The sequence below is a fragment of the Ambystoma mexicanum genome, chromosome 5q, assembly GCF_040938575.1.
Source record: "Ambystoma mexicanum isolate Mex_15411 chromosome 5q, UKY_AmexF1_1, whole genome shotgun sequence".
NCBI classification, from domain to species: Eukaryota; Metazoa; Chordata; class Amphibia; order Caudata; family Ambystomatidae; genus Ambystoma; species Ambystoma mexicanum.
In genome coordinates, this window is record NC_090933.1 from 523,984,126 (window position 1) to 524,011,421 (window position 27,296).

The 27,296-nt window shown below is 46.0% G+C and overlaps 1 protein-coding gene across 1 annotated transcript in view; it reads right to left on the bottom strand.

Moving 5' to 3' along the window:
- PRKDC (protein kinase, DNA-activated, catalytic subunit) overlaps positions 1-27,296 on the bottom strand; it is a 3,362,625-nt gene that overhangs the window by 1,265,937 nt on the left and 2,069,392 nt on the right. Inside the window, exon 52 of the mRNA XM_069621025.1 lies at positions 14,885-14,996. Coding sequence (XP_069477126.1) covers positions 14,885-14,996 — 112 coding nt within the window. The remainder of the gene's footprint in view (positions 1-14,884; positions 14,997-27,296) is intronic.

A 27,296-nucleotide genomic window follows, 5' to 3' on the forward strand; every position in this document is an offset into this window, starting at 1 on the left:
TAGGATGTCTGTGAGGTCATACCCTTGATGGGGAATGGCGGACGACTTGAGACCCCAGTGTGTCAACCACCTTCTCTACTAATGTCCAAAACTTAACATGAGAGTGGGTGTGGGTTTGTGGTGGTGCTTCAAGTGGATAGGGAAATGGATATAAGCGGCCTGTAGATCTAGCGATGGCAGAAAGTCCCCTTCTTGTAACGGAGACAGTACCTGCTGTCTTGAAAGTTTGACCTTTAAAGAACTTGCTTAGCACTCAGAAGTCAAGTATGGGCCTCCACCCTCCGGACTTTTTCCTTACCATGAAATACCTTGAATAGACACCCCAGCCTTGCCAACTATGTGGAACCTTCTTGAGAGCACCCTTAGATAGCAGCGCTTGGACCTCCTGCTGTGGAAGCTGCATCTGCTTCTCCGCCTTTGGCCGCGGAGGAATGGTGAGCTGTCTGACTAACTCCAGCGTGTGGCCTTGCTGGAGAAGGGAGAGCACCCACTTGTTGGTGGTGAGGTTCTGCCACTCAAGGACAAACTGAAACATCCCCCCTGCTCCCCCCACTGCGGTGCGAATGTGGAGTGGCTAGACCCGAGGCGGGTCAGGTTTGCTTCACTGGTTGACACTTGATGTGTGCAGAGTCTCATCAGCGATGATTATCCCTGCAAACCGGAGCTTTGTTCCTATAGGTGTCTGATGTAGCATAGAAAGGAGACGGTTTTTTATTATTTATTTATTTATTTTTTATTTTATTGCAGTATGGCTTAAACATGTTAATACTTTTGCAAAAACAATTTCATTAAAAAAAATTACAGAATATGAAAACAGTATAAGAAGAAGAACAAAGAAAAACATTACATATCATTTGAAAATAGACAACAACGCATTTCAAAATAGCAAACACCACATCACAAAATTAAATGAAATCATCAGAACATTTCAATTTTGACCTTCTAAAGGTGTTACAAATGTCTTAAAAACCATTTCTAAAGAATTCATCACTCCAATACCCAAGTTTGTTCTTTCTGAGTTTAAAATATAGTGCCAAAAATAATCTGGTGTTTGGTACACCCCATTTCACAGATTTCATAAACACTTGAATTCAGCATTAAATAAGGGTAGTCAATTACAAGGTGTCTCACAGTTTCCACATCGCCCCAGCATGATCTCCAACCTCTCTCAGAGTGGGACTTACCAGCTCTAGCACCAATTACTTTGTTTGTTAGATACAGACTAAAACGTAATCTTAAAAACTGTTTTCTGATTTGGAGCGACGGGTGTCCAATCAAATACACGGGCTAACAGCCTAAGGCTCTGATATCATCCAAAAAATGCACGAAAGCTTTGAGACCAGATAATCTTCTACGGTTCTCAATCCAGTCAGCCTCAAATAATTTACGCTTTGTTTTGTTCCGTGCAAACATTAATTCTTTCACAGTAATATAATTTCTCAAAAGAAAGTTCCTGCAGGCATTATCCCATTTATTTAAGACTCGGCAACCTTACGATTTAATTTGCTCACAAAAATCTGGAATAGGGAATTACAAGGAGGCACCAGAGCCTTAGCATATAACTGTATGGTTTCCCACACAACACAAAATATTAAAGACGAAAGACCCAACTTGTGTCGTATTGCATAATTCGAGGTTCCCCATGGTAATGAAAGAGTCTTCCTCCACAGAGAAACCTCGATTTTGTCCCAAACAGAACTGTCATTTAATATTTGGGCTCCACAGATCAGTCTAGTCATAATCTTTTGCATATACAGCTGGAGCATGGGTTTAATTGAAAATCTCCCAAAACTTTTATCCAGCGCACGTAACTGGGCAGACATACTACTATTAGTGTATCATCTGTATTCTTAATTTCTCTAAATGTCACACCCAAATACTTAAACTCCTTGACTGTTTCAATCTTTAAACCATCTAACAAGAAACCAAAACTGTAACTTCTGTTACGGGCGTGTCTATTTCGTTTCAGGATCATCACTTGTTTTTGCACCATTAAATGTCAGATCCAGATCACGCAGAATTTGTGTCACATCATCAATATCCTTCTGCAGGCCAATGGCCGTTTGGTCGCATATTATGCTATCATCTGCATTTGCCATGTATTGTAAAGGGAACTGACCAATTTTGGGGGTTAGTGTTTACCCTAATGAAGCATTTACACAATTTTGTGGGGCGTTAGTGTTTACCCTAACAAGGCATTTACATAAGTCGTGGATATGTTATGTTATGTTACTTGGCATTTATATAGCGCCTTATGTATCATTGGTATGACCTAAAAGCGCTGGTATGTGGAACGCCCTCGGGAACCGCAGTTCATGTCAGTAAAGAGAGAGAATGTGGCATGGTGCGTAGACGCACCGGATATGTGTGCAGCTGGTGTGGTTGTTGCATGATAGCTGCTTCATAGTGGTAGGTGTGGTGCTGGGGAAATCAGTTGGATGTGTTCAGTCTGGAGGGTGGACACTCAGACTGAGTTCTGGCTGGGTCAGGCCTGAGGAGACGCCTAAAATAGCTGGAATGTGATTAGGATGATGAGGTGTTCGTGGGGTCATGTTAGTATAAGAACAGCTAGGCCGAATGTGTCATAGCATAGCTGTGTTCTAGTTGAGTGATGGTGTATAGGAGAGAGTAAGCGTGGTAGTGTGATATGGTGGTTTATCTTATGAGTGAAGTGCTTGCGGTCAGGCACGAGAGCAGGACAGGGGGCGTATATAGCGGGACACATATATAAAGTGACAGGATGGATAGGGTAAAAAAGTTCAACAGAGAAGGCATCAAAACGCAACCTTGTCTCCATCCACGATCCGTCATTATCCATTCTGTGAAATTACGGTTTCGATCCAATCTGATTCGAATTCTGGTGTTTGAATGCAAGGCAATCAAAATGTTAAGCAAATTATCTGGCTATCCCAGATAAAAATTGCAAGACCAGACAATTCAAAGATGTGCCCACACCTTTTCTGACGTCTTTATATCGGTAGCCTCCATTAACTCGGCCCGGTATAATGAGGAAAAGTGCTCTACCCATACTTGGTCACAAATGGGATTTACTTGTAAGGCCAGTAGAAACCATGGATTCTTCAAAACAGTCCAAAATGTACCAGAATTTCCAGTGGAAATTGCACTTAACATAGTCTCTACATCCCTTTGAGCCTGTATGGACTTATGGCACCTGCACCAGTTTTTATAAGCTAACTTGAGTTTACGCACAATCATCACATTTACAAGCTTGCAGCTGTGATATTCTTACGTAGTGCCTTGTTATGGGTCTGTATTAACGTGTCAAAAGCATGGGTAGCTCTGGACAGAAACTGATCGCTCCTGGTGACCAGTCTTCCCAAAAAACATCCCAGTAGTTGCTGCACTGCTTCTGAGTAGTGATGAGCATCCACTAAATCTGAACACTCGTCGTTATACAAGAAGCCAACTGTTTGCTGATCCCTCTAGCTTTACTAGGATGCCAGACAAGTGCCTAATCCCTTTCTCTGACTTCCAGTGTAAGTGTGTCGCCGGTCGTTCTGACCGTCGGGGATGAGAACAGCAATTCTAGAGACAGAGGGCTATGGTCACTACCATCAGTATCCTTAACCTCAAATTTTTAGCAGTTCACCACAAGACCACTCGAGACAAAAACAATTGATGGTCGATTTTGCATTTACATTTTTCCAAGTAAACTGCGGTGCCTGGTCCCCCAAAATACCACCATTTAGGAAGTGAATATCCCAAAGTTCTACCTCTAGCCGAATAAGCGCACCCTGTTAACCCGAAGCAGATTTCTTAGTGGTGCTTGGAGCTAGACAAAACCAGGACTCCTCCAGGCATTCACTATTGAAATCACCCATTCATAAAAAATGTTTTAAAAGAGTTGCACTCTTCAGCCCAATAAGCAAATACATTTGTTAATTCAGTCAAGAACTTTGAAATTGAGCAGTTTTTAAGATTAACATATACGTTAATCAAAATATGGGTAGAACTAGCTTCACGTAGGGCCGAGGTCACCTCTAACTTAACAACCAAAATGTCAGGATTATTCAACTCAACCTTGGTGGAATGAAATTCAAGATCATTTCGAACTGCACATAAGAGACCCCCATAAGGACAACCTTTTGGACCTCGCCAAGCTTTCTCAACACATGTAGTAAAACCATCATCTACAGGTCCCACCTACAGCCACATCCCTTGTAAGCATACAATATCGTAAGCATCCCCACAAAATTTGTCAAAAGATAAAGTGTAGTGAACATGTCCCCTAGTATTCCAGTATATCAATTTGATCCCACTCTTTGATTTAGCCCCAAATCCCATGGGGCCCTATGTATGCAAGGATTGCGTAATGTGTTCCCACTAATCTGGTTATGTTCTCGTCCATTGGCCATAACCCCAGAAAGTGATCTGGCAACTATATACATGATCATTGAAAACACAGATTTTTAGGGGAGTTACCCCACCACTTTCGTTTGACTTGATAACATTGAAAGTCTGAACCTTGGCAGTCCCCTCTCCTTGCAAGACGTGGAGGGCAATTGTACAAATACATCAAAACCACATGAATGCAGGTAATTGGCTTCTTCCAAAACAGCCATTTGGACAATACGGGAGCAAAAATAAAGTTGAATTAGATCAAGCCTACCAGATTTAACAAATTCAACCTCCATTATGTCTGAGGTCCTCAAAAATCTCAACCGTGCTATTTCATTAAATAAATTCAGCACATACTGCCTGTTAAGGGGGGACCACGCATGCTCCTCAAAGATCTGTTCCATATAGAGTGTGTTTTTGGAGGAGTCGCATCAGGGATCTACTACCTTGGTGTCCTTGTGGGACCTTCCATGCCAGTCATGGGGACATTGACCGTTGGACAATGGTCTTACTAGATGTTGTTTATTCAAGCCATCCCGCCCGGGCATACCCATTTTGCTGCGTAGATCATCCAAAGTTACAAAGGTCTCAATATGTGTCCTTGGTGTGGGCAAAGCAGCAGCGTCTTACTAGGGGACCATGGTTGGAGGGACCAACAGCTGTCCGTTCTGTGATGATGCTGAAAAGACCCCACAGTTCCCCCAGCCAACATTTGCAATGATTTTTCTGTCCTTGCCCTGTGAACGGCCCACAAACACCATCGGCAAAGGCGGCAATCATAAACCATTCCTAGGCTGACTGCAGTCAATACTTACAACATCCTGTGACTCCGGCATTCTTATTTCATTCTCAGGCATACGAGGACAATACATGTCCTGATCAAAATCATTAAAAGAAACCCATTCTCCCAAGTTATCAAGGTCATCTGGATGTACAGTTAGAATACTCAAGTTTAATGACACATTTGACAACTCCTTGCAAGTGTTTGCAGGTTTCAAATAGTGGGTAACAGCCTGTTTACCTGATATGGGTTTACATCTTTTCTTGCCCCCCTTTGTTTTAAGTGTCGATTCCTTTGAGGGGTTTATCTCAACAGCTATATGTTGCCCAGAATGTATAAACACTCCCATCTGCAAATTTCCCACACTACTAAGGTCATCAGATTGCATAACACCGGTTTCGTTCTCACTAACTTCCACTCGTATTAAACCATGTAGTCGGCGTATGAACTTTCTTGAACACTTGTTTTTAACTTTAGGGAGATTTTTCATATTTTTTATTTCTTAATCAAAGTAACCTGCTGAGTTAATTATTGTAATCATTTGGGTGGTTTTTGTTTTTGGTGGTGACTTTTTACTTTGGGCAACCCACCTGACTCTAGACCCCTCACCTACGTCCGGGCCCACTTTCCAAACGGGACCTGAGGAATTACTGACGTTACAGGACGTCACTGGCCTTTCAGATTTACTCTGATTAGCCATCTCTCATTCTTGCTCAGAGGAATCATTTGGCTTATCATCAGCATAAGATTATCTTAGACTCTGCTCAGACACCAGCAGGGACTCCATACCATTACCAACAGGATTTCCAACACTTATCAGAGAATGTTACAAATCCTTGCTCAGTGGCAAGGAAGTGGGTTTTTACCAATCCCAATATAAAACCTTCCAAAAAAGTTAACTTATTTACAATCACCACCATGTTGGTATTGGAAAAATTTCAAAAGACTTAACCAGGTTCGTTAAAGTAAAATTCAAAGCACAGAAAATCGTTGAAGTTGCTACATCCATCGGTGTCTTTGTGGTTGTTGAAGGGAAAAGTTTGGGCTCAGAGTCATTGTTTATGGTTTTATCGGTGAAAATAGAAGGCCCATTCAACCTGGAAGAATCCAATGCGTATAGGGAGTAAGAATGAGATAGAAAAGATGGAGGAACATACTGAGGAGACACTGTAACAAATACTTCTCTCTCCTGCCGGTTATCCACGCGCATCCTGTGCTTTGTCACTCCATTCATCATGGTTTCCATAGCCAGCATAGGTGAGTCTGACACAAACTTTCCACCTGCTTGGCAAGGATCGGCTGTATCACATTAGCTGGCCCAACTGCGACCAGCTGCTTACTTTGAAGACTTATCAGAGTGGAGGTATTAACAGTAATTGAACATGCGGTAATGGCTTTGCTTCTAGATATTATTGGAATATCCAGAGCCTGAGCCACAGCCACCCCCAAATGAGCATACAAGATATTGGATCAAACGCCACCTTGCTGCGTAGCGCATTCATCCCGTAACGGGGGCAAGTTTCGAATTGATAAATTGGCAGCCTTGCCAAACAGGACCACCTGGCAAAATAAGTTTAGCGTCAAACCAGAGGGCCGGGGGCAGACCAAATAGAACACTGGGCACAGGAAAAGACAAACAAAGGAGCCCTCAGCACTCCCGTTTCAGCACCTAGTGGACGCAGCCTCCGCAATCTATGAGCAGCCTTGGAGTATTTAAATGACTACTTTAAGTGTAGCGAAGTCAGACGTGGCAAACTTCACTTACCCTGCACTGGTAAGCTGGTGAGCTCCCCGGAGCTCTCATGGACCACCACAGACCACTCAAACACCACTCTGTGTGGCGCTCCGCACCACTAACCATGATTTGTGGATCCTCCAGAGGCCGAGATCCTCCCAGGTAATAGAAGCTGTAGACAGACCGCCAGCAAATCTGTCAGTGTATTGCACAGGCACCACAGACCACTCGAACACCACTCTGTGCCACAAATAATGATTTATGGATTCTCCAGAGGCCGGGCTCCGCTGAGTTAATAGAAGCTGTACAGAGACCATCAGCAAATCTGTCAATGTACTGCACAGCCACCACAGACCACTCGAACACCACTCTGCGAAAGGAGACTTGTAAGATGATGGGGACTGGTAGAAAGGTCAGTATTCCTGTGCAGTTCTTAAGAAACAAGGCTTTTCAGAATGAAAGGACTGGCGCCTCCGTTGCAACGTGCCCAGGGAGCGTGCAGTGTCTGTATCTTTCTTAATGGCGAGCAATGTCTCGTCCACCTATTTTTTTTTAATCAATCTGTTTATTGTTTTCATAACAGAGCAAAAACAAGACACAAAGTACGATTTATGCGTGATACAATAAGTTTCATACAGTATATTAACATTGACATGGGTGCACAGCCATCTAGCAGCACTGACAAAGTAAATTGGTAGCAGGAGTATTCAAGGTTTGGGCAGTCCATGCAGTCAAGCCATTTAGCCATCTCCTTCCCACTTCCCCCAAATCTACGTATATTTCCCCCCCAACAGCCCCAGGCACTATATACTCTCTTTTCCAAGCCCATGCATCGGTCCAGTTCCGCAGTCAACGGACTTAACCTTGGGCTCTCCGCTGAACCCCAGGACGCTGCTATCAGTCTTTTAGCAAGTCCCACTGCTACAGCCAGGAAAGTTTTCCCATATTTCGTGAAATCAGTATCAGCCCATATTCCCAGAAATGCCTGTTCTGCTCCAAGGGAACATGAGCTCCCATCTCAGTAGACAGTTTTTGTGTATATTTCGCCCAGAATATTCTGATTTGTGCACACTCCCAGAGTGTGTGATAGAAAGTACTTCCTTCCCTATCACATGTAAGGCATGCGTCACTGTCCATCCTACCCCATCTGGTCAGCATTGTGCGGGAATACTACACTCTATGAAGAATTTTAAAAATGGTATTAACCGCAGCCGTGCCACCATTCCCACCTCCCTCCGGAACATCAGGGCCTCCACCCACTCTTCCAGTTCTAGCTTTTCCAGGTCCCGCTCCCATTTCTCTCGCAGGCTAGTAAGCTCAGCGGTCCCAAATGCCGTAAGCACCTAGTATAATGTGGACGTGACCTTAACGGAGATGCCCGTTGCGAATAAATTAGCTTCCAGTGGGGAACTACTTGGAACTTCTAAGAGGGAGGGGAATTGGTCCCCTGCTTCTCGGTCCTCTGTGCCCACGCTGTATAGCGCCTCATAATATTGCGCGACGGCCTCTGCTATTTCGGTATACCCAGTGATTACCTCCCCTTGGGCATCCCGTAAGGCGTGCACATGCCCAGACCCTCCATATCTACTTTCTAACCAGGTGAGCATTTTCCCACCTTTGTCCCCAGTCTTAGATTTGGCTCTGTCTGGCCGAGTGCGCTTCATTGGCATTGTCCAGTGCCACTTTGCGCAGTGTTTCTTGCACCATGACTAGCGACCGCTTGGTCCTTTGTGCCCCAGAGGAGAGAAATTCCTCTTCCGCTTATTGCACTATCCTCTCTCCCTCCTCCACCTCCTGCACATGTTTCCCACGCTTGGACGCCACCATTGAGAGAACCTCCCCCCGTAATATGGCCATGTACCCCTCCCAAAGCGTGACTGGGCTATCGACCGTCCCCGTATTTATTTCAAAGTATTCCTCCGTTTTTGCCAATAGGCCATCCACAAATTCAGGGTCCCCTAAAGTATTGAGGCGCAAGCTCCCTTTGGGTTTTGTCTTCCCATTCTTTAGGTCCATGACTAAGGGGGAATGGTCTGATATCCCTCTGGCCAGGTATTTGGTGGATAGCAGTCGATGGGTCACATTCACTGGGACAAAAAAAAGAGTCAATCCTTGACATTAATGCCAGTACCCCAGAAAAAAGGAATAGCCCCTTTCAGTAGAGTGCAGCCATCTCCATGAATCCACCTACCCCAGAGCTTCAGCAAATGAGAGCAATTCGGTGCATGCCACCGGGTTCCTGGTGCCCACATAAGTTCTGTCCAAACCCCGGTCCATCACCTTATTGAAGTCCCCCCCTAGTATCCAGGCATCCGCGTGGCTTTGAAGTGTGAGTCCCTGTAGATCCGCTAGCAGATCAGTGGAAAGCAGGGGGGGCGTGGGGTGCATATACCGCTACCATTCCCAGCGTGTCACCCCATAGCTCCCCCTTTGCCAAGACATAGCGCCGCCTGGGGTCGAACCTCACCTCCGTGAGCCAAAAAGGGACCCTCTTATGCAAGTGTATGAGCGTTCCCCTTGAGTCCCTATCAAAGCCTGCGTGAAAAGCAACCTTGTAGTTAGATCTGAGAAAGAATTTACATTCCGTGCCTGCTAGATGGGTCTCTGTGAGGAACACAATGTCAGGGGACAGCCTATTGAGAAATTGTAGGACTAACCTTCGCTGCACCCCCGAACATAGCCCATTTACATTCCAGGTTATCACTGTGACTTTCCTTTCATGAGCCATCATCCCAGGGAAACTCTGCTACAACCCAGGTAGTGCCCTTCTTCCCGTTTCCATCCTTGCCGACCCTCTGGCCATACCCCCCTCAAGTCAGCCACTACTCGGGGTAGCCGTATGCGCTGTGTATGTTGTGAACCCAACCACTGCCGAAACCCGGCCAACAACGGTCGACCACCTATCCCCTCCGTCCTTCCGCGTACTCCTCCCCAACTTGAAGCACCTGTCACCCTAACACCACACCAAACGGGTGCGAAAAAACTGTCAACCATTTGCTGGGTGCCCGCAGCAACCGTCCATGCGAGCCTCCGGTTCGGTCCTCTAGCCGCTGTAGTCGTTTGTCCCTGCACATCCTGCAAGAATGTAGCCTGGCGTCTGTGGGATGCCCGATCATCTGTTGTCCTCTGCCCTGGGCGTAGATTCCAAGGGTGCTGTTTGTTATGTGGACTGCGAGTCGAATAGTGTTGGAGAGTCCCCTGGATCTGGATCTTTCCACCAAGAAGAATTTGGAAAGTTTCCTCGGGGTGAAGAGCTCTGTTTTTTTTATTTTGTTTTTTTTATTGATTTTAATCACAACAAACAACAATACAAAACCCAACACGCAGTGCAATTTACAACAGTTCCATTAAACACGATTTCGTTTTTCCTTTTTTTTAAAAATGTTGACCACTGCTTCCCCAATCCCATCCTCCTTTATGAGCCTATTTGTTCTTCGCATTCAGTGTCTGCTATACGTGGCAAGGTCTCACTTCCCTCGGAATCTGTTGGATCCAATATAGATCCGAACAATTCTGCTATTAGAAGTCTCCATGCCAACTGGAAGAGCTCTGTTGTGACTGTCTAGGAAGAGCTCCATACTGGCTCCCTCTTCTGTTTTTGGCACTCCAAGTATACAAATGTTGTTCTGCCCTGATCTGCCCTCACGGTCTTCTGCCCTATTTTCAAGTTGCATGAGTTTCTGGGTGACTACCGTCAATTGTCTTTCGCTTTTCTGAATGGCGTCCTCCGAGTCCGAGATGCGCTGCTCTGCCTCCCCGACCCTCGAGGCCATGTTTTGCATGTCCTGCCTGAGGAAGGTCACTTCTGTTGAGAGGCCGTCTATTTTCACACCGTGATACACAAGGGTCTGGGCGTGTAACAAATGAAAAAAAAACAGAGGATCAGGATTCTCCTATGGCTCTGTTGTGAAGCGTGATTGGGAAGTCTGTGGCTCCCCTTCCCTACATGCTATCTTGCTGGCGCGAGTCGAGGGGGGCTGGGAAGCACTCACCGTGTACTGGTCCATCTTGCATTGGAGTCCGGTCTTCTTAGCCTTGTCTTTAATCATGGTGCTGCGCTGTCGGTCCCCCTGCTCACTTCACAGTGTGGTTGCCGGTGCCCTGATGGTGATAGCCCAAGCGTGGTCCCTCCGGACTGGCTGACCTGTGCGGCGCATGAGTGGTCTTAACGCCTCCTCTTGCTTCTTCGTGTTGTGCCTTAAGGCAGGCCGGCCGTGGTTACAGTGGGGGGAGGATACCCCTTTACTGATTGCTGCGCTGGTTCTGCTTTTCTGTGTCCTCCTTCAGGGTCTTGTGTGCTTACCGCTGCCCACCCCAAGACAGGTGTCGGAGTGTAAGAGTGTGTGCCATTGCTCTTGTTGCCTCCCCACCCTTGGCGGCCAGTATGGTCCCAGACTGGTCTTGGGGTGACTCTTGGCTAGTATTGCTCCGACAACGCCACCTGGCCGAGTTTGACAATGGCGCCTGCTCCTTCGTTCCACCGCCGACGGTCCGCTCACAGGGTTCCCCTGTGCGATTTTCCTCAGGATTGCAGCAAACTGCTGCTGCTGCGCTCCGCTGCCCAGGGCTATGCTTTAAGAGCATGCAGACATGCGAGGAAACAGGATTAAACTGCAGATGTCCACGGCTTCTCAGGAGCTATGAAGAATCACGTCTGCATGGCTCTGCTGTCTCATCCACCGTATTGCCGAAGAGATCACTACCATTGACTGGCATGTCAACCACCTTTGCCTGCACCTCAGGCCTGAAGTTGGTAGCTTTGAGCCAACCTTGTCTGCGAAGTACTGTCCCATTCCCCAGTTGCCAGAATCTGGTATCTGCAATAATCAGAAACAGATCTTGCATGATCAGATGCTGCCTTGCCTTCCCTAAGAAGGGAGAAGGCCGCCTGCTTTTTGTCATCTGGGGCGAACTCTAGAATGGGGCCCATCTTCAACCATAGCTCCCTGTCATATCTAGAGAGAATAGTCATGGCATTGGCCGCCTTGATGGTGGTAGCGGCTATAGTAATCCCCCTCTTCCCAAATGAGTTGAGACTATTCCCTTCTTTGTCCAGGGTACTAAACAAGAAGAGGGGTTGGCAGAAGGTTTATGAGTCGCTGCCGATATCACAGAGTTCGGTAATGGTTGCGACCCAAGGCATGTAGTGGCCGAGTCTGGTACCTTGTATTTGTTGTCAAATCTCTTTCTTGGGAGGAGGAGAGAAAGGGTTTGCCATTGTTAGAAAGCCATCTTCCCAGATGTCGTCCAGTAGGGGCATGGCCACAACTGATGATGTTCCCGCCTCTGGTACAGTAAACTGTCCGCGTCTTGTTCATCTGGGACAAGGCCGAACATCTTTGTTGCCCTAGACATCAAGGCATGGAAAGAGACTGTTTCATCTGGGGGAGAATCTCTAAGGGGAACCTCATCTGGTTCGCAGTCTTCAGGAATGATGTCATTAAATGAATCTGTGCCCGTATCAGTCTGTATGGAAGCTTGGTCGCTGAGTACATCATCGTCATCTGAGTCTGTGTCAGTGAGCTGTGCTGGTTCAGGGGGCAGTGCTTCCTCGTAGGATGAAGGGGGGAGCAGGTAGGCCACTTACACCAGGTTGGGCTGTAGCAGGGTAGCCGCTTCCACCAGGTTGAGGTGTAGTAGGGTCGCACAACCTGCACTGTAGTTCTGACACCTGATATGTCCACAATATCCATGGAGATGTCCCTAGGCAGTGCCAAGGTTGGAGGGGGAGTTACACCCGGTGATATGGTCTTAGGTAGAGGAGACATATTTGGAGCTGCCTTGGGTGGAGGAGTCTGAGCAGGAACCCCTTTAGGTGAAGGCATGTCTTGTTTAGGGCTGGAGGGGATCTCCTCCACTACCACCTTCTCATCCTCATCTGAAAAGACTGCAATTGGATCTTCTAGCGCCACACTGGGTTGGGGGATATCTTGCGGTGGAGCTGTAGATGACTGTACCTTCTCTGGGGTGATCCGAGGAGCCAGTGGAAGAGGTCAAGCTGGTTGTGGCTGCGCAGTCAAAGCGGATGGCTGGGAAGACCGTGTGGTAGTGCCAGATTTAATTGAGCTTGTTGACACGGTCGTCAACAGCATAGCTGTGGGTTGTCTATGAATGGTCGTCGACGGGATCAAATTTGCTGTCGTCAACAGTGTTGTGATCTTTTGCCGTAGTCGTGGAAGAGGATCTTGAGGCCGATGACGGAATTGTAGTCAAAGTCGATGTCACGGTTGACAACTTGGTGTGTGTTGACAGAGATGTCGACGGGTGCAAGCAGTAATGGCAGTTGACATTCTTCAGCCTGAAGCGGGCACAGGCCTTGAAGAGACTCTTCTGCTTGAATTCAGCCATGATGTAGGACTCAACGCCGGAGAAAAGTAGGAGACAAGAATCCGCTCACGGGACAGTGATCAATCGGAGAATAAAAACCCCTGACATCACCCAAGCACAGGATCCTTGAAGTGTCATAAAATTTCACTGAGTAACCTGAAAAAAAGTTGAATATCGAAGAAAGATTTTTATGAGGACTCCCAACATGAAACGTACAGTAAAACACCTGAAGAGGGCTATCAGGGGTGGAGCTAAGGGAGCCTTTACTGGTGGATTGGGCCAGTATGACCCAAAATTACTACAGCAGAGCACAAAAGTGACTGAAGTTTTCAGATTTAAAACAAGCAGCTCTATGTTACCGAGGATCCCAGCCTGATGATGGGAATATGCATAGCATGTGAATCTATGAAAGATCCAATGCCGGAGAAGTGTGGAGTTGCAGTTGAGGAGGCGGGAAAGCACAGCAGCGTGGGCACTTAAACCAGTGGAGAGTAAGGGAACGACTAAGCTAATCAAGGCATAGCAGGGGACAAGCTAGGAATGTAATAAAGGCAAAGCTAGAATAGCTTGTAGACCAGAGCTCAGAGACTGGCAGTCATACCTTCTGCTGTCCTGCTAGAAACTGAAGAAAGCGCCAAAGAAGAGACAATCTTGGGAAACAGAAAGGTAGCTTGGAGCTGTAGTCATACACTTATGAAGTCTTGGTAGAAGGTAGGAGTTTAGAGCCAGGTAGAGGGTATATAGAATCTATCCAGAACAACCCAGATAGAGGACGGGGGATAACAACTGGTTTTCTTGTAGCTGTATCCCCCTACTGGCATCAGGGTATAACACTTGCCTAGAACCTTCATAAGGTTGTTACCCCTGCCCAGAAGGGGTAAAGACATCATCATCATCATCATCATCACCAAACCCAACCCAGCCAAAGTGACACTTCATTTACTCAAGGAGTATGCAGAGGCACTGCACTCCCTATGATTGAGTCTGACCGAACAATGTCCTGGCCAGACATCTGGGACGTTATCTTTTTGCTTATAGTTTGGGGAGGAACTTTGAACTCCTGGTCATCAAGGGTAGGAATGAGACTAGAGACGGACTTTGGAATTCAGTCATTTGGATTCAGGACCCAAACTGTGTTACTGCAGACTCCATGTGAAGCTCTCACTTAGATCTTGCACCTCTGTTACTCATAACTTATAGTCAACCCTCCAACCCATCATTGAAAAAACAAAGCAGATTCCGCCCAAGTTGTGGGAATTTTGGGCCCAGGTGAGAAAACTCAGATGCTGAAAGTCGGGGAGCAGTATTGCGGGTCAGCTTCTAAGGGACTATCTAATTATGCAGAAAGCCCTTTGCCCAAAAATCAGATATTCTGTGACAAAAGCAACATTATCAATCCTGAAAACACGCCCCCAAAATAAGGTGATACTTTGGGGGAAGAGTAGAGGGGGTCTGTGGCGACATGCAGGTGAGGAGCATTCACTTCCAGAAAGACCCAACACCCTTCACCAACATAAATAGAATGACATTTTCAGCCAAGAAGGCACTTTGCAAATTAACTTCATGTGATGTTCCCACACTTTACTGATCATCACCAACAACTACAGCACATCTCTTTTTCAGAAAGATCAAATGCAAGTTTTATAAAGCAAACTGTGTGTACGCTAGCACAGGACACTTACTTTATCCTTTTCAGCCACATATCGAAGAACAAGTCCAAGGACTTCAGCAGCTGCCACATACACATCTGTGTACCTTACTAGCGCAAGGTTATTGGTCAAAGCGTGGAAGTACCTAGCAACAGAATACAAAAAGAAAAAGATAATATCTGTGACCAAAGCAGCCTCTCCTTATGTGATGTTTTGCACAGGTGCATTTCCACTCTTCCAAGATGTGCTTTTTACATAGTGAGATTAAAAGCAGCAAAGGTTGCTGTTCTTTTTACAGTGTGCCTTTTCTCCTAGAGCTTACCGCAATCTGCAATAATGGTCAGTAATTCAGAGGTCCACAAATTTAAGTGCCATTATTTGTTCTTTGAAGAAAATGCAGTTGGATTATCGCTGTGCACAGTATGCTCCAACCAAGGACCCAGCTAAGTGGGAAATTTCAAACAATGTGGAAAATATTTAATGCTCATGAAAACATGTAACCCACGGTTCCAATGAGCATTTGCCTTGGGTTTTTAAAACCATGCTTTGCATATATTTTAAAAAAAGCATCAAGCAGTCTAGTTAGCACATGTTTTAATGGCTGAGCACACGCTTCATGTATCTAGGCCTGCTCTTCTGTGACAAATGAGAAAGTAAGCCTCTACAGATCTACAAATTAAACCGGCTATAGGTTACAGTTGCCTGTTAATGTCCACTGAGAAGATTTCAATTTTAAGTCTGAAAAAAAAACATTTAGAAGCTCAAGGTACTGAAGCATGACATGGGAAAGTGAAAATGTTGATAATTAGAATAATAATAATAATGATAATAATAATTTAGCATTTATATAGCGCTACAAACCCTCAGGTATCTGAGTGCTGCTTATTATTACCCACGGTGTGTGGTGCTCATTTATCGACCTCGGAAGGATGAAAGGCTGAGTTTGGCCCTGCCGGGATTCGAACCTGCAACTGCAGGCTCTAAACAGATGTCAAAGCAAGCGCTGTACTCGCTGTGCTATCGGACCGGATATACCCAAATCATGAACTCTGATGAGTGAAATTGCTATGGTATCCCCAGTAATTGATACTCACCTCAACTGTTTTTTTTGTAAAGAACTATAAAATGTGATTTTATGCTTTTTGTATGTCTGGTCGCTCTACGTTCTGGAATTAATTTGGAAGGTTCCGGAATTTGGAAGGTTCCGGAATTAATGTTGATTGCGGATGGAGCCCTGTTTCGCTCTCATCTGGTGGGCATTCTTTGTCTGAAAAGAACATTTTAAGCCTCAAGCACCTGAAAAATCTTCTAACCTCTGTCTGTACATTGAACCAGTCTGTAGGGTGAGTAGGAATAAACGTCAACCCTTTGGCCAGAACTTGCATTTCTGTCTCAGACAATGGAATTTGAGAGAGATTAAAGATAGGGAGGGTTATCGAGTCCATGTTGATCTGTTGTTCCTCCTGCGGTAACGTGGTCGCCTCAGGGTGCGCCCCATTGGTTGGTCCTGGGGGGGGGGGGAACCATCCTGGGCCGGGGCCACAAGGTGGACCTATGCCTATAAAAGGCTTCGGGGGGCCTCGAAAAGGGCTGTAGAAAGTGGGGTAATGAAAATCCCCTTCTGATCCTGAGTAGTTGGCTGCTACTACCTGAAAATGTGACTTGACGTTGCCGTTGTGAATTGCTCGTTTGATTCCTCTGACTCGCAATATTAGTTGAGTAGTTGGGGTCGAGGTATGGATAGATGACCTCCACTTTGAAGTCTAGTACGTCTTTGGCCAATTTCTTTGTTTCTTTCGCCAAAGTTGTGTCTTTCAATTCCTGGAATGATTTATTGATTTCTGCAAGGTTGTCCTTTGCGTTTGTAATAGAAGTGCCATTAATGAAAAGTTGTTCTGTTGTGTCTAATTCCTGCTGGACCACATCTCCTAACCTTTGAGCTGTAGAAATGGTGAGAACCATTAAATCACGGCTGCATTTTGTCGGCATATATCTAAAATTAGTTTTATATTCTTGATCATCTAAGAATACACATGGTTCTTTTCTTAGTGAGCCACTTTATGGAATATGGTCACACCACTGAAGACCTACGTTGGTGGATTATCGATGTCGTTAAGAATGCGGCCAACCCACTTCAAACACTGGCTAACAAGGAGGCGCCCTGGATTTTTCTATTGGATACTATTGAGCATGGGCTCAATGAAGCATTCCCAATATGGTAAAAATGGTCCATTACATACTTAATTCCCAAGTTCTACCTCTACTTGGCACTTTTTATTCTTGTCTGTATTTTGCAGATGTTAAGGCATTGTTATTATTGTGGGTGGGTGTCACTCCACTTTTTTAGGATTGTTTAGGATTTTTTCCTTTGATGACTTTGGCATTCCCTTAAAATACTTCACAGTCTTTGCAGGCATTGAATTGATCTGGCTAATGCAGCGCCAGTCCTCTTTCAATTATTATGATTTTACCTATGCCTATACCTGTAGCCACGCCCCCAGAATTCTAGGCACCTCACTCAGTTCAGTATTCCACGCAGGACGTTATAAACAGCTTGCTAACGGTGGCAGGATAACTGAAAGTAAGTCATTGCGAGCCTGCTTTCATTTTACCTAAATGTGCCCATGTTATTTCCACGAGTCAAAACATTTCCTTTGTTTCGCAGGAACACGGACATCCTGTATTGTTGACTCTGTGGATAACTCACAAGCCTGCAGTAATATGGCTCTCTGTCCACGTTAGTGCCTGAATGACCGGCATACATTTCCGTGCAATCACATTGCCTGCAGCAGGTACGTTTACTTTTTCAAGCGTCTCCCCATTAAAACTATGTTATAAATGATGCTTAAACATGCTATCAGTGCATACTAAAAGCTGGTATTCTTACTGGCCCTTCCCCTCTGTTTCAGACTGCCCTACACATTTGGGAGGAGTCGTCCTTTCACTCGTGGCAAGAGTCTGTTTTCATTAACATAATGACAGCAGAATGCCTGCTCACTAGGCATTCACAGCAACGCTTTAGGTAGGCATTAAAGATCCCTGTAAGTGGATCATACTTCAATTTTCTCCTTGACAATTTCCTTTTTTCTTCCTCACAAGTATTCCATCAATAATGTACAGGGGAGCACTAAAAGGTTTTTCTGATAGTACCTTCACACAACAAATTCGGCACTGCTATGCACCAGAAGCTTATTATTTGGTTTTGCACTTCAACTTGGTAAAATAGTAGAGAGGATGCGGTGATGGGGCACCGATCCAAATAAAGGGGAAACACCCAGTCCTATATATCATATGCTGCTTTCTAATCACCTTTCATGCAAACGCCTTGCAGCTAGTCACTTAAGATATAACTAAGTGACAAACCCATGTTTGGTTGTTCTACAGGGGCTGAACTAAGGATTAATATCCCTGATGAAGGTGGTTCACACTTGTCAATACACCACTGAAACGCCAGTTCTGCCACTGCCACTGTCCTAGCACGGGGGTTGTGCTTACACCCGAGACCAGTGGACGTGGTTACCCACGCGCACTCTGGACAGCGGAAGGGGTAGTACATTATTTCAGCCTTATGTACATTTTTTCACCTTCATGTGTACATTAGTTCAGCCTTATGCACATTTTTTCAGCTTCATGTTTAAATTGAATAAGTTCGAAACTTCACTGTCATTTGTTCTGTAATTCAAATTTATCCAGTCTATCTACATTTTGAGGTGATTTTGCCACATAAAAAGGCCAAAGATACTAGCCCTAATTGAGCTACGGACGGTTAGCTATAGTCTGTTTCATAACCTACCCTGCACATTAAGATTTGTAGAGAGACCTAGGCTGCTGTCATACTGAGCGTGATCTGTTAAATTCAGCTTCTCTGTTTATCTTCTTTTCAAAGTCATATGTATTTGTGTATTACCAAGATGTTGCAAGTTCTGTAAATATTTGTCATTTCTCTTTAAGAAGCAATGATGTAATCAAAAACAGTTTAGACAAGCTCCAAAATTAGCTTTCTCCTTGCTTGTAAACAATTATACATTTGTTTGTATCACTATGTCTTTGTTGTTTTGTGTCAATAACAATATATACTGCACAAGCGTAGTATGTTAGGTGATATATAATTGTTTTACTAAATTATATGATTTATTCGTGATAGCTACCAGTTGAGTAATTGCTGGCAGCCTTTCAATTAGTTGTTCAATTTTATTTACACGGGAACACGCCTTCGTTTCATTTCAGTCTTTTACTCCATTTTGTTCCAGGGGTATCTGGAGTTTCTCTTTGTTTTCAGAGTGTTCTTCTTGAACAGTGGTGCGTATCAAAGTATTGAAAGCAGCCGGCATTGAGGTCACCATCAGTGCAGAGATTTTGTGGCAAATTTTTCTGTTTGGACTCCACGAGACATGCATCATCTTTGTCACAAAAACCTAGCTAAAGATTTTTAATATTTTACAGATTTTAACCTGAAGTTTTTTGGAACAACGGTTTTATGATGAGATGTAATAATATATAAAGTCTTATTCATTAGTGATTTATGATATTTAAAGACTTGAGTTTTAAATGTTGTACTACAGTATTAAAAGATAATATTTGTTGACTGTATAATACTTAATAATAAAAAAATGGAGTTTAACTTTTTACTCATGCACTTTTTCATGTAAACACAAGAGTACCATTTACTCTAAAAGTGCTGTGCTATGAGATTTTGCCTGGCCTTTGGCCATATTGTCAGTTGCGTTGGCCCTATTCCTGCCCTCTGGTGTCTGGAATTGCCAAAATGGAAAGCCCTTTACTGGAAAAGCTTCCGTTTTCATGGGAAAAGTGGAGTTCTGTGTGTGTGTGGCCGGATGTGGGGGCTAGGACTCTCTGGTCCCAGTTTACATTTGTGCCCATGAGTGTCTGTTGCTGGACAGACTGTGTGGCCAGTGGCTCTCCATGACTGGAGAGCACCAAGCAGTTTGAATGGTGCAGTTCCTTACCATTGGTGGACCTGTGACGACTACAGTACAAAGGACTCCGGCAGCCATTTGACAGATCATCATTGGAGCAAAGACCTCTACGAAGAGGTGCAGCCCACTGAAGACCCTAGGATGACCATTGCAGCTGGCCAGCATTGCCTCCAGCCACATCCCAGTGAAACCCTGCTCCTCTGCACTGATGTCAAGAAATCCTAGTCTGTGCTTCGACAACTGGACCAGTGGGAACAACAAGTCTCAACCACGGCTCGAGAATCTGTGCCTGCTGAGCCTTTCGGAAGTTTCCCTGGACCAACTTGTGAATTGACCAGCCTTCTCCTGGGCTACCTCACTGCAGCCGTCACCGTTCAGAGAGCATCCTTGCAAAGTTGGAGACTCTTCAATATGTGCTACAAGACGCTTACACCTGCATTTCTAGCGGTCTAGTCTCAACGGAAGCAGTGCATGAACTGCTCTTTTGCTTGCCAAACAAAGATCATCTGTCGCCGCCTAACCGTGGTGACTCCGGATGCAAACAGTCTTCTTCACTCCACAGAGGTCTGCTAAGATCTCCTGCTCCGCAGACGTCTTCTACCTTTCGTGACAAGGGTCAGCTGGCCAGTCTCTGGAACCGTAATACAGGAACCGCAACCAACCAGAACTAAATCCTGCGCCCAAAAAATTACCTGTGCACCCGCGACTCCCGAGCCCTCCTTCGACCAGACACAAGCACAGAATTGCATTGCACCAACAGATTCCGGAACCCATGAAGTAGTCTCTTGAAAAATCGAAGTAACATGTGCAAGTTTACATACCCATCAGGTCAGCCGCTTTCTCCTCCGAGGCTATGGAGTAATGCTGGTTGTGGAACTCGAACAGGAGCTTGCATGGCGACCCCCATCTGTACCGTACACTGAGATCGAAGCCAAGCTGTCACATTGTTGAGCTTGTGCCTGTTCGCCAGGGTGCGGGCGAAAGCTCCTGAATAAGAGATAAAGAGGCTTCTCAAAAAACAATATAGTTTCTTGATTTCTCGCTGCGGCTATGATTGCCGCTTTTTGTTGGAAGATGTGCACTCTAGTAGCCACATCGGACAGGAGGGCCCGGAGTTGTTGGAAAGAGGAGTAAACCCAGTGCGTTCTGTTCAGGAAGATTTCAGATTCGTCAGGGATGCCCCAGGAGGGAGTGAAACATGTCCTGAACGTAGGAGCCCAGTTCCTGGTCTTGAATCAGTCGAGGAATGTCACGTAGCGGAACGTTATTCCTCTGTGATCTATTCTCCAGGACTTCCCGTTTGATCCAGACTAGCTCAATCTGGTCTTCAAGGCCTACCACCCGGTTCGGGAGCTCTGCTTGGTTGTAGGCCTGCTCACAAAACTGTGGTCACTTTGGTATTCACTAGATTCTAAAGCCAGCATGTGAGCATTCATTTCCGCTATAGATTTGGAGAGTTTATCACTCAAGGCTTTGATCTCTAACATAATTTCTTGTTTGACGCTGCAGAGCATATTTCTTTATCGCAGCGTAATCTGGAAATATTTCCTGTGGGGAGGGATGGATCTCGGCCTGCACCGCCTGTGCAGATTTGGGCTTTTATTATCTTGCGTTGCGAGCAGAACCTTGATGTCCCTAGATTTCGATTTTGATTGATGTTTGGAACCTCGGTGCCAATGTAGACCTCGCCTGTTACTCCGCATTACAATGTCGGAGACACGCGCCCAGCCAGCTTGAGGAGCGACACCGCCAACCGATGATCAGCAGCTAGGGCAGCCACCCACAGTCCAAAAACGCCCGAGTACTAACATCCGGAGCAGCAACACACTTCAGAGCCACCCCAATGCACGGCTTTAGAGGAACGGATCGAGGGATGAGGGCACCCTGCTCTGTGGGCCTAGCATACTCCTCAGGCGGCACAGCACCACTCAGCCAAACAGGCACAGGGGACCCCAGAAGTGATAGAAGGACCAGGGTTCATGCCTCCCAGGGCAGGGCCGTCTCTAGAAGTCCTGGATGTTTTACTATGTTGAGGCTTGCACAGGTGCAGCCAAGTATGGCAGACAGAGCCAGGGCAGGTACATCCCTAGCTTTGAAAGCTCTAGTCAGGTCATTGCTGCAGGCGCCCCCCATACACTCACCTTCATCAACAAGCACCCGCTGTGGCGGGATGAAGCGCTTGTTAGTCACGTCTTGCTTATTTCGAATTGCTGCTGGTGCGCTAATATTTATGTCAACCATCCGTGTCCACAGCCAGTGGGGAGAAGCAGATTGGCTACCTGCTACCCGGATTTTGTATGTAGAGAAGGGCAGCATCCGCGTGCATTGAGATCACATGTGGTTTGTGGTTGGTTATCTACCATTATTCCTGCATCGCAGAGTTGTGTCCTGAATATAGAGCTAGCGGCTCTAGTGCCAGAGCAAATAGCGGAATGCTCTGCTATTTCAAACCTTTGATGCTACTAAGCTTTTGTTTTCTTCGTTGATCATTTCATGTCTCTTTTACAGTTCCTCTGCCCTCTTTGGTCTTCCCCTTACCCGTCTGGCACCTCTTAAGTCTATTTTCAATGCCTCTATTCGCTTACTTTTTCTTCTCGCTCCACGCAACTCTATTTCTTCATCACTTTCCACTCTTGGCAGGCTTCCCTACCAGTCTTGTCTTAAATTTAATTTAGTTTTTAAATCTCTGTGGTCTTGTGCCCGACTACCTTTCTTGTTTGGTCTCATTCTATTCCCCTACTCATACACTACGTTCCTGTTCCCAATTTTCATCTGGTCACCCCTCATCCCACTTGTGCGCAATAAAGTTTTCACTCTTTTTTCTTACTGGCCCCCCTGCATTGGAATGCTCTTCCCTTTTCCCTTCGCTCTATCACAGTACTTTCTTTGTTCCGTGACTCTCTTAAATCCTACTTACCTCACTCTGGTTAATATGGTTGCTAAAATGTTTTCTCTGATTTTATGTACCGCCTGATTCTATGTACAGCGCTTTTGTGTAAAGCGCTTTATAAAATTCAAATAAAATACAAATAAGATAGGGGACAACCCTGGCAAGGTCCTTTTCCCAACTGCCATCAGTCTTCATCCTTGCCAGTGGGTCCTGGTATAATATTTGAATCCTTCTTAACACGTTTGGCCCTAGTCCATTCTTTTCAAGGACACGGAAAAGCCAGTGCCCCTCCACTGAGTCAAAAACCTTGACTGCATCTAGACAAACCACGCCCGTTTCTCCCCTCACATCATGTACCCACTTCATGATGTATTGGAGTCACCTAAGATTCATGGTTCTGTTCCTACCCCATACGAAGCCGCATTGGTCCCACTGGTACCAGTGCACCAGATGGGAGGTCTGCTTTAGTAGCCTGTTCGCTAGCACTTTGCTCAGTATTTTGGTGTCTGTTTAATAGGGAGATTGGACGATACCATTTGCAGCATCGTGGCTCCTTCCCTGGTTTTAATACCACGATTGTCGTGGCCCCCCCCCTCGCGTGGATTTCGGGAGGCATCCCTTGTGGAAAGCAAAATCATAAAGTTGTTGTATTCCTCGATGGTTTATTGGATCTCCCCCATGTATTTCACATTTTTTAAACGATTCCGCCCTTAACCTCCAGGTGGGCATTATGCAAGGCGCCTTCCTATGTACCATTGTAACCTTCAATGGGGCATGATCTGATATCGATCTCCCCAATTATTCAACATCCTTAAGTTGGAGGAATCAATCCCTCCCCACGAGAATATAATCGAGAAGCGAATATGTATTTTGTGGGTTAGAATACAAAGAGTAATCTTTCTCATCTCCCCTCTGTTCCCGTCATAGGTCCACTAGGTCGAGATCAGATAGAGTTTGAATCAGGGTTCTGGAATCTAATGTTTTACATCTCCCTTTAGGGTCCTGCCTATTAAGGTGTGGGTTGAGTATGCAATTAAAGTCCCCACCCCATATCAGCTCTCTGTATCTGTGGCCTATCATCTGGGCCACCTCTGGGAAGCAGGTTTCATTGTCAATGTTGGGGGCATATGAATTAGCCAGGCACATCTCTTTCCCATCCAGCACTCCTAGTATAAGTGTCCTCCCCTCTTGTTCCCGTATGATCTTGGTGGTCTGAAAGGAAACTAACTAGCTATCCAAATTATAATCCCCCTAGAATAAGAGGAGTATGTGGTGCCATGTAGCTCACCCCCCACCCCAACTCGACTTTACCTTCTCTAGCTCCGTTCTGTTAAGATGTATCTCCTGGATGAGCTCTATATGCACTCCCCACCTCTTTAGGAACACAAGTATTTCACAGCGCTTAATGGCATGCCCCAACCCTGTCTCGTTCCAGGTTAAAATCATCAGAAGCCCCATTGTTTCCGACAGTGAGTCTTGCTTACTCCCCCCAGTGTCAATCTATATTGCATGGTCCGCAATATAAGCTTTCTGTCCAGGCTGGAACCAAACCACCCCCAACCCCTAAACCAAACACTCTTCGCCGAGCCAACCCCCCTCCTTTGCCCTCTCCTCCCCAACTTTGTAACATTCCTAACAACACGATGTGTACCCATTAACTTCTGGGTACCTACAATTCAAAACCTGCAACCGCGGCAAGCAACAGAGGTCTGTTCTCCCCCAGAGGGAAGAGTTGGCTCCTGTACCCGTGCCATGAGGGTGAGGGGGTTGTGGACTCAGTCCTACTTGCATTGAGTGCCTCTGATGCACTGCGTGCAAGCAAGTAGGACAGCGAGTAATAAGACTATTGGAGTGCACACTGTCCCCACCCCCGAGTCCCCAACCCCTGCACATTTTCCAATAATATAAGACCTCTCATGTTTGTATCTACTATCTCCCCAGGAGTGTGTCTGAAAGTCTCAGTTCATGCTGATGTACGGATCCTAACCCTCAGTTCTTATGGATCTAGGCTCTCCATGTATCAGCCATCTCATCCTTCTCAGCACAATTGTAAAGTACCTACTCGACACAATAATTCTTCCCGGCTTAGCATGATCATTGGATCACCCACTCCCCCAAGGCTTATGTGGCGTTTGGCATCTCGTTGAGTGAAGGGGGTTGGGGGGGAGCGGCCTTCATGATTCTGCTTGGGTGCTTTCGTCCACCAGCTTCCTTCTGCTTCCCACCATTCCCATGCCTCCTCTAGAGAATTGCATAATCAGTGCCTGTCCTCCCAAATGATTTTTTATCTGGCTGGGTATAACAGCATTTAGTGTGTTCCATTTTCTCTTAGGACCCGTTTTATAGCGGTAAGGTTCTGCCTCTGTTGTTGGGTGCACTTTGTGTAATCAGGAAATAGCACAACCGAGGCATTGGAAATTCGTATCGGTCCCATCTGCCTAGCCTTTTGCAGGAGTGCATCTCTGTCACAGTAGTTGAACATTCTTGCCACCACCGATCTGGGCTGGTCTTCAGGTGGTGGCTTCTGCGTGGGTACCCAATCAGCGTGTTCCACTGCAAAACATTTCAAAAGGCCTTTTGCTCCCAGATGTCCTTTCAGGCACTTCTATAGGAATAATTCCATGGAGTCCCCTTCAATAATCTCGGGAAGCCCAACTATGCGCAAGTTGTTTCTTCCTGAACAGTCTTCTGCATCTTCTGCACAAGCCTCCAGGGCCTTAGTCGTCGTTAGCAGCGTAGAAACCTGCTTGAGTGTCAGCACCTCTTCCTCAGTTGCCATACATTTATCCATCTTTTGCTGTTTGCCTTTGCCCTCCATCATAGCTACCTGGCCACCCCGGGCTCAGCTGTATATAAGCGAAGTAGACAAGGTTTTGAGGCCTGAACTGTGCCAATGTGACCCTGTCTTGGTCGCTCCACCCATAATCCGTCTCCCACAAGAGGATGCCTGTTACGTGGGTTAGGAAGAGTTCCTATATTGCAGATTGGTGTGTTCATTAAGCTAACAGAGGGAGCTTTTGTTGATAAGGTGTCCAGCATAGGTTTCTGCCACCTCTGTATTGTCCTCATTATTCCCTGTGACTGTCCAACACATATGCCGCTGAGGGGAGCCGGGGGGAGATAGGATGCATGCATTGAGCAGGCTCCGGATATACCCTTCTTCTCAAATCACTCCTCCGTCCCACCAGGCGGTCGTTGCTCAAGCAATCCGTCTGTTAAAGTTCCTCAACTTCCATAAGCACCGATGGGTCCTGGACTCCTGGGTGTCTCGGGCAACGGTCTACTCTCGATCTGAAATATTCTCACACGTGAGGCCAGCTCCCCCCGCACCTTTGCGACCGGATCATTGACGAGGGCGCTCACTGGGGTGCATATGGCAATGCCCGGTCTGGCAACAGCATCGGGTGTCATGGTGTCCAATATCCTTCACAATCCACTCAACCTGCTGTGTTTAGTTTGTTGAGTCTCCCCCAGTGACCGCTCGTTACTGTTCTTGCCGCCAAGCTCTGCTTTTCCCATAGCCAAAGATCTCCACAGAGGTTGCTTCTACTAGAGCAGGTACAACCCTGTGCGTTCCAGTGAAGTATCGGAGCAGTTCCGGCCCGAAGTACGCTGTGTCTTCTTTGTTCTGATGCACTCTGCAACTTTAGCAGTGCATGGCAGCCATCTTGGCGTTGGGTGCAGAGTGCCTTTTTGTTTCGTCATGGAGAAATCAATGTTTTAGAGCGGTACACGTATGTATGTTGTAAGGCGAGGGTATTCTTGTGATCCTGAGAGACTACGCTTCTCAGTTTTCCAGAAGAAGTCAAAGGGTGTCATTGACAACAAGATAATTGTAGGATTTGAATGAGCGGTTTCCGGAGCCTCAGAGGTAAGACTACATCCACCGACTGCCAGCCACGCCCCTCCTCGACTATGTTTTTTTCTGATGGATTAGTCCTTCCTCCCGCACATTCCATATCTTAGCTATTCTACCCACAGAGTAGGCTGTATTTTGAAATTGTTTCTGCCACCAAGGGGCACGGATTTGGTCTATGTCAGCACTGCCCAAACACCAGAAGGGACGTTGGGGAAGTATATATCTTGTCAGCATGCCCCATGACTTCAGTTCCACCTTTTTCACTACAAATTGTCAGCCAAAGGAGAGCAGAATAGATAAGGTGCAGAGTTATAGATCAAAAGGTGCAGGCTGAGAGGGCGATGAGGAATATATAGGAGGAATGACTAACCCATCAGAAAGAATATTACTAGGGGGAAGTAATTGGATTAACTAACGGATACCTTACTCCCTCAGATTTCTCATCCTAGACTTCAAGATTTCTGTACTGCTATAGAGGAGGGAGAGCAAGAAAAGCACCCCTTACAATAGAAAATTCAAGACGACGGCTCAATCAAAGCAAACTTCCAGTCCTGACAAGTAATTATTGGTAAAGGTGTGCCGCGAAGCCCATGTAGCCACTTGGCAGGTGTCCAAAAAAAGTGAGCCCACTGGAGGCCGAGGTGCAGCCAGGCCTCTGGTTGAATGCTGCGAGCGAATATTAGGCAAAGATCCTCCGGGCCCAGTCCAGATCCATCAGAATAAACATGAACTGGAGGACCAGCAGAATGACAATAATTG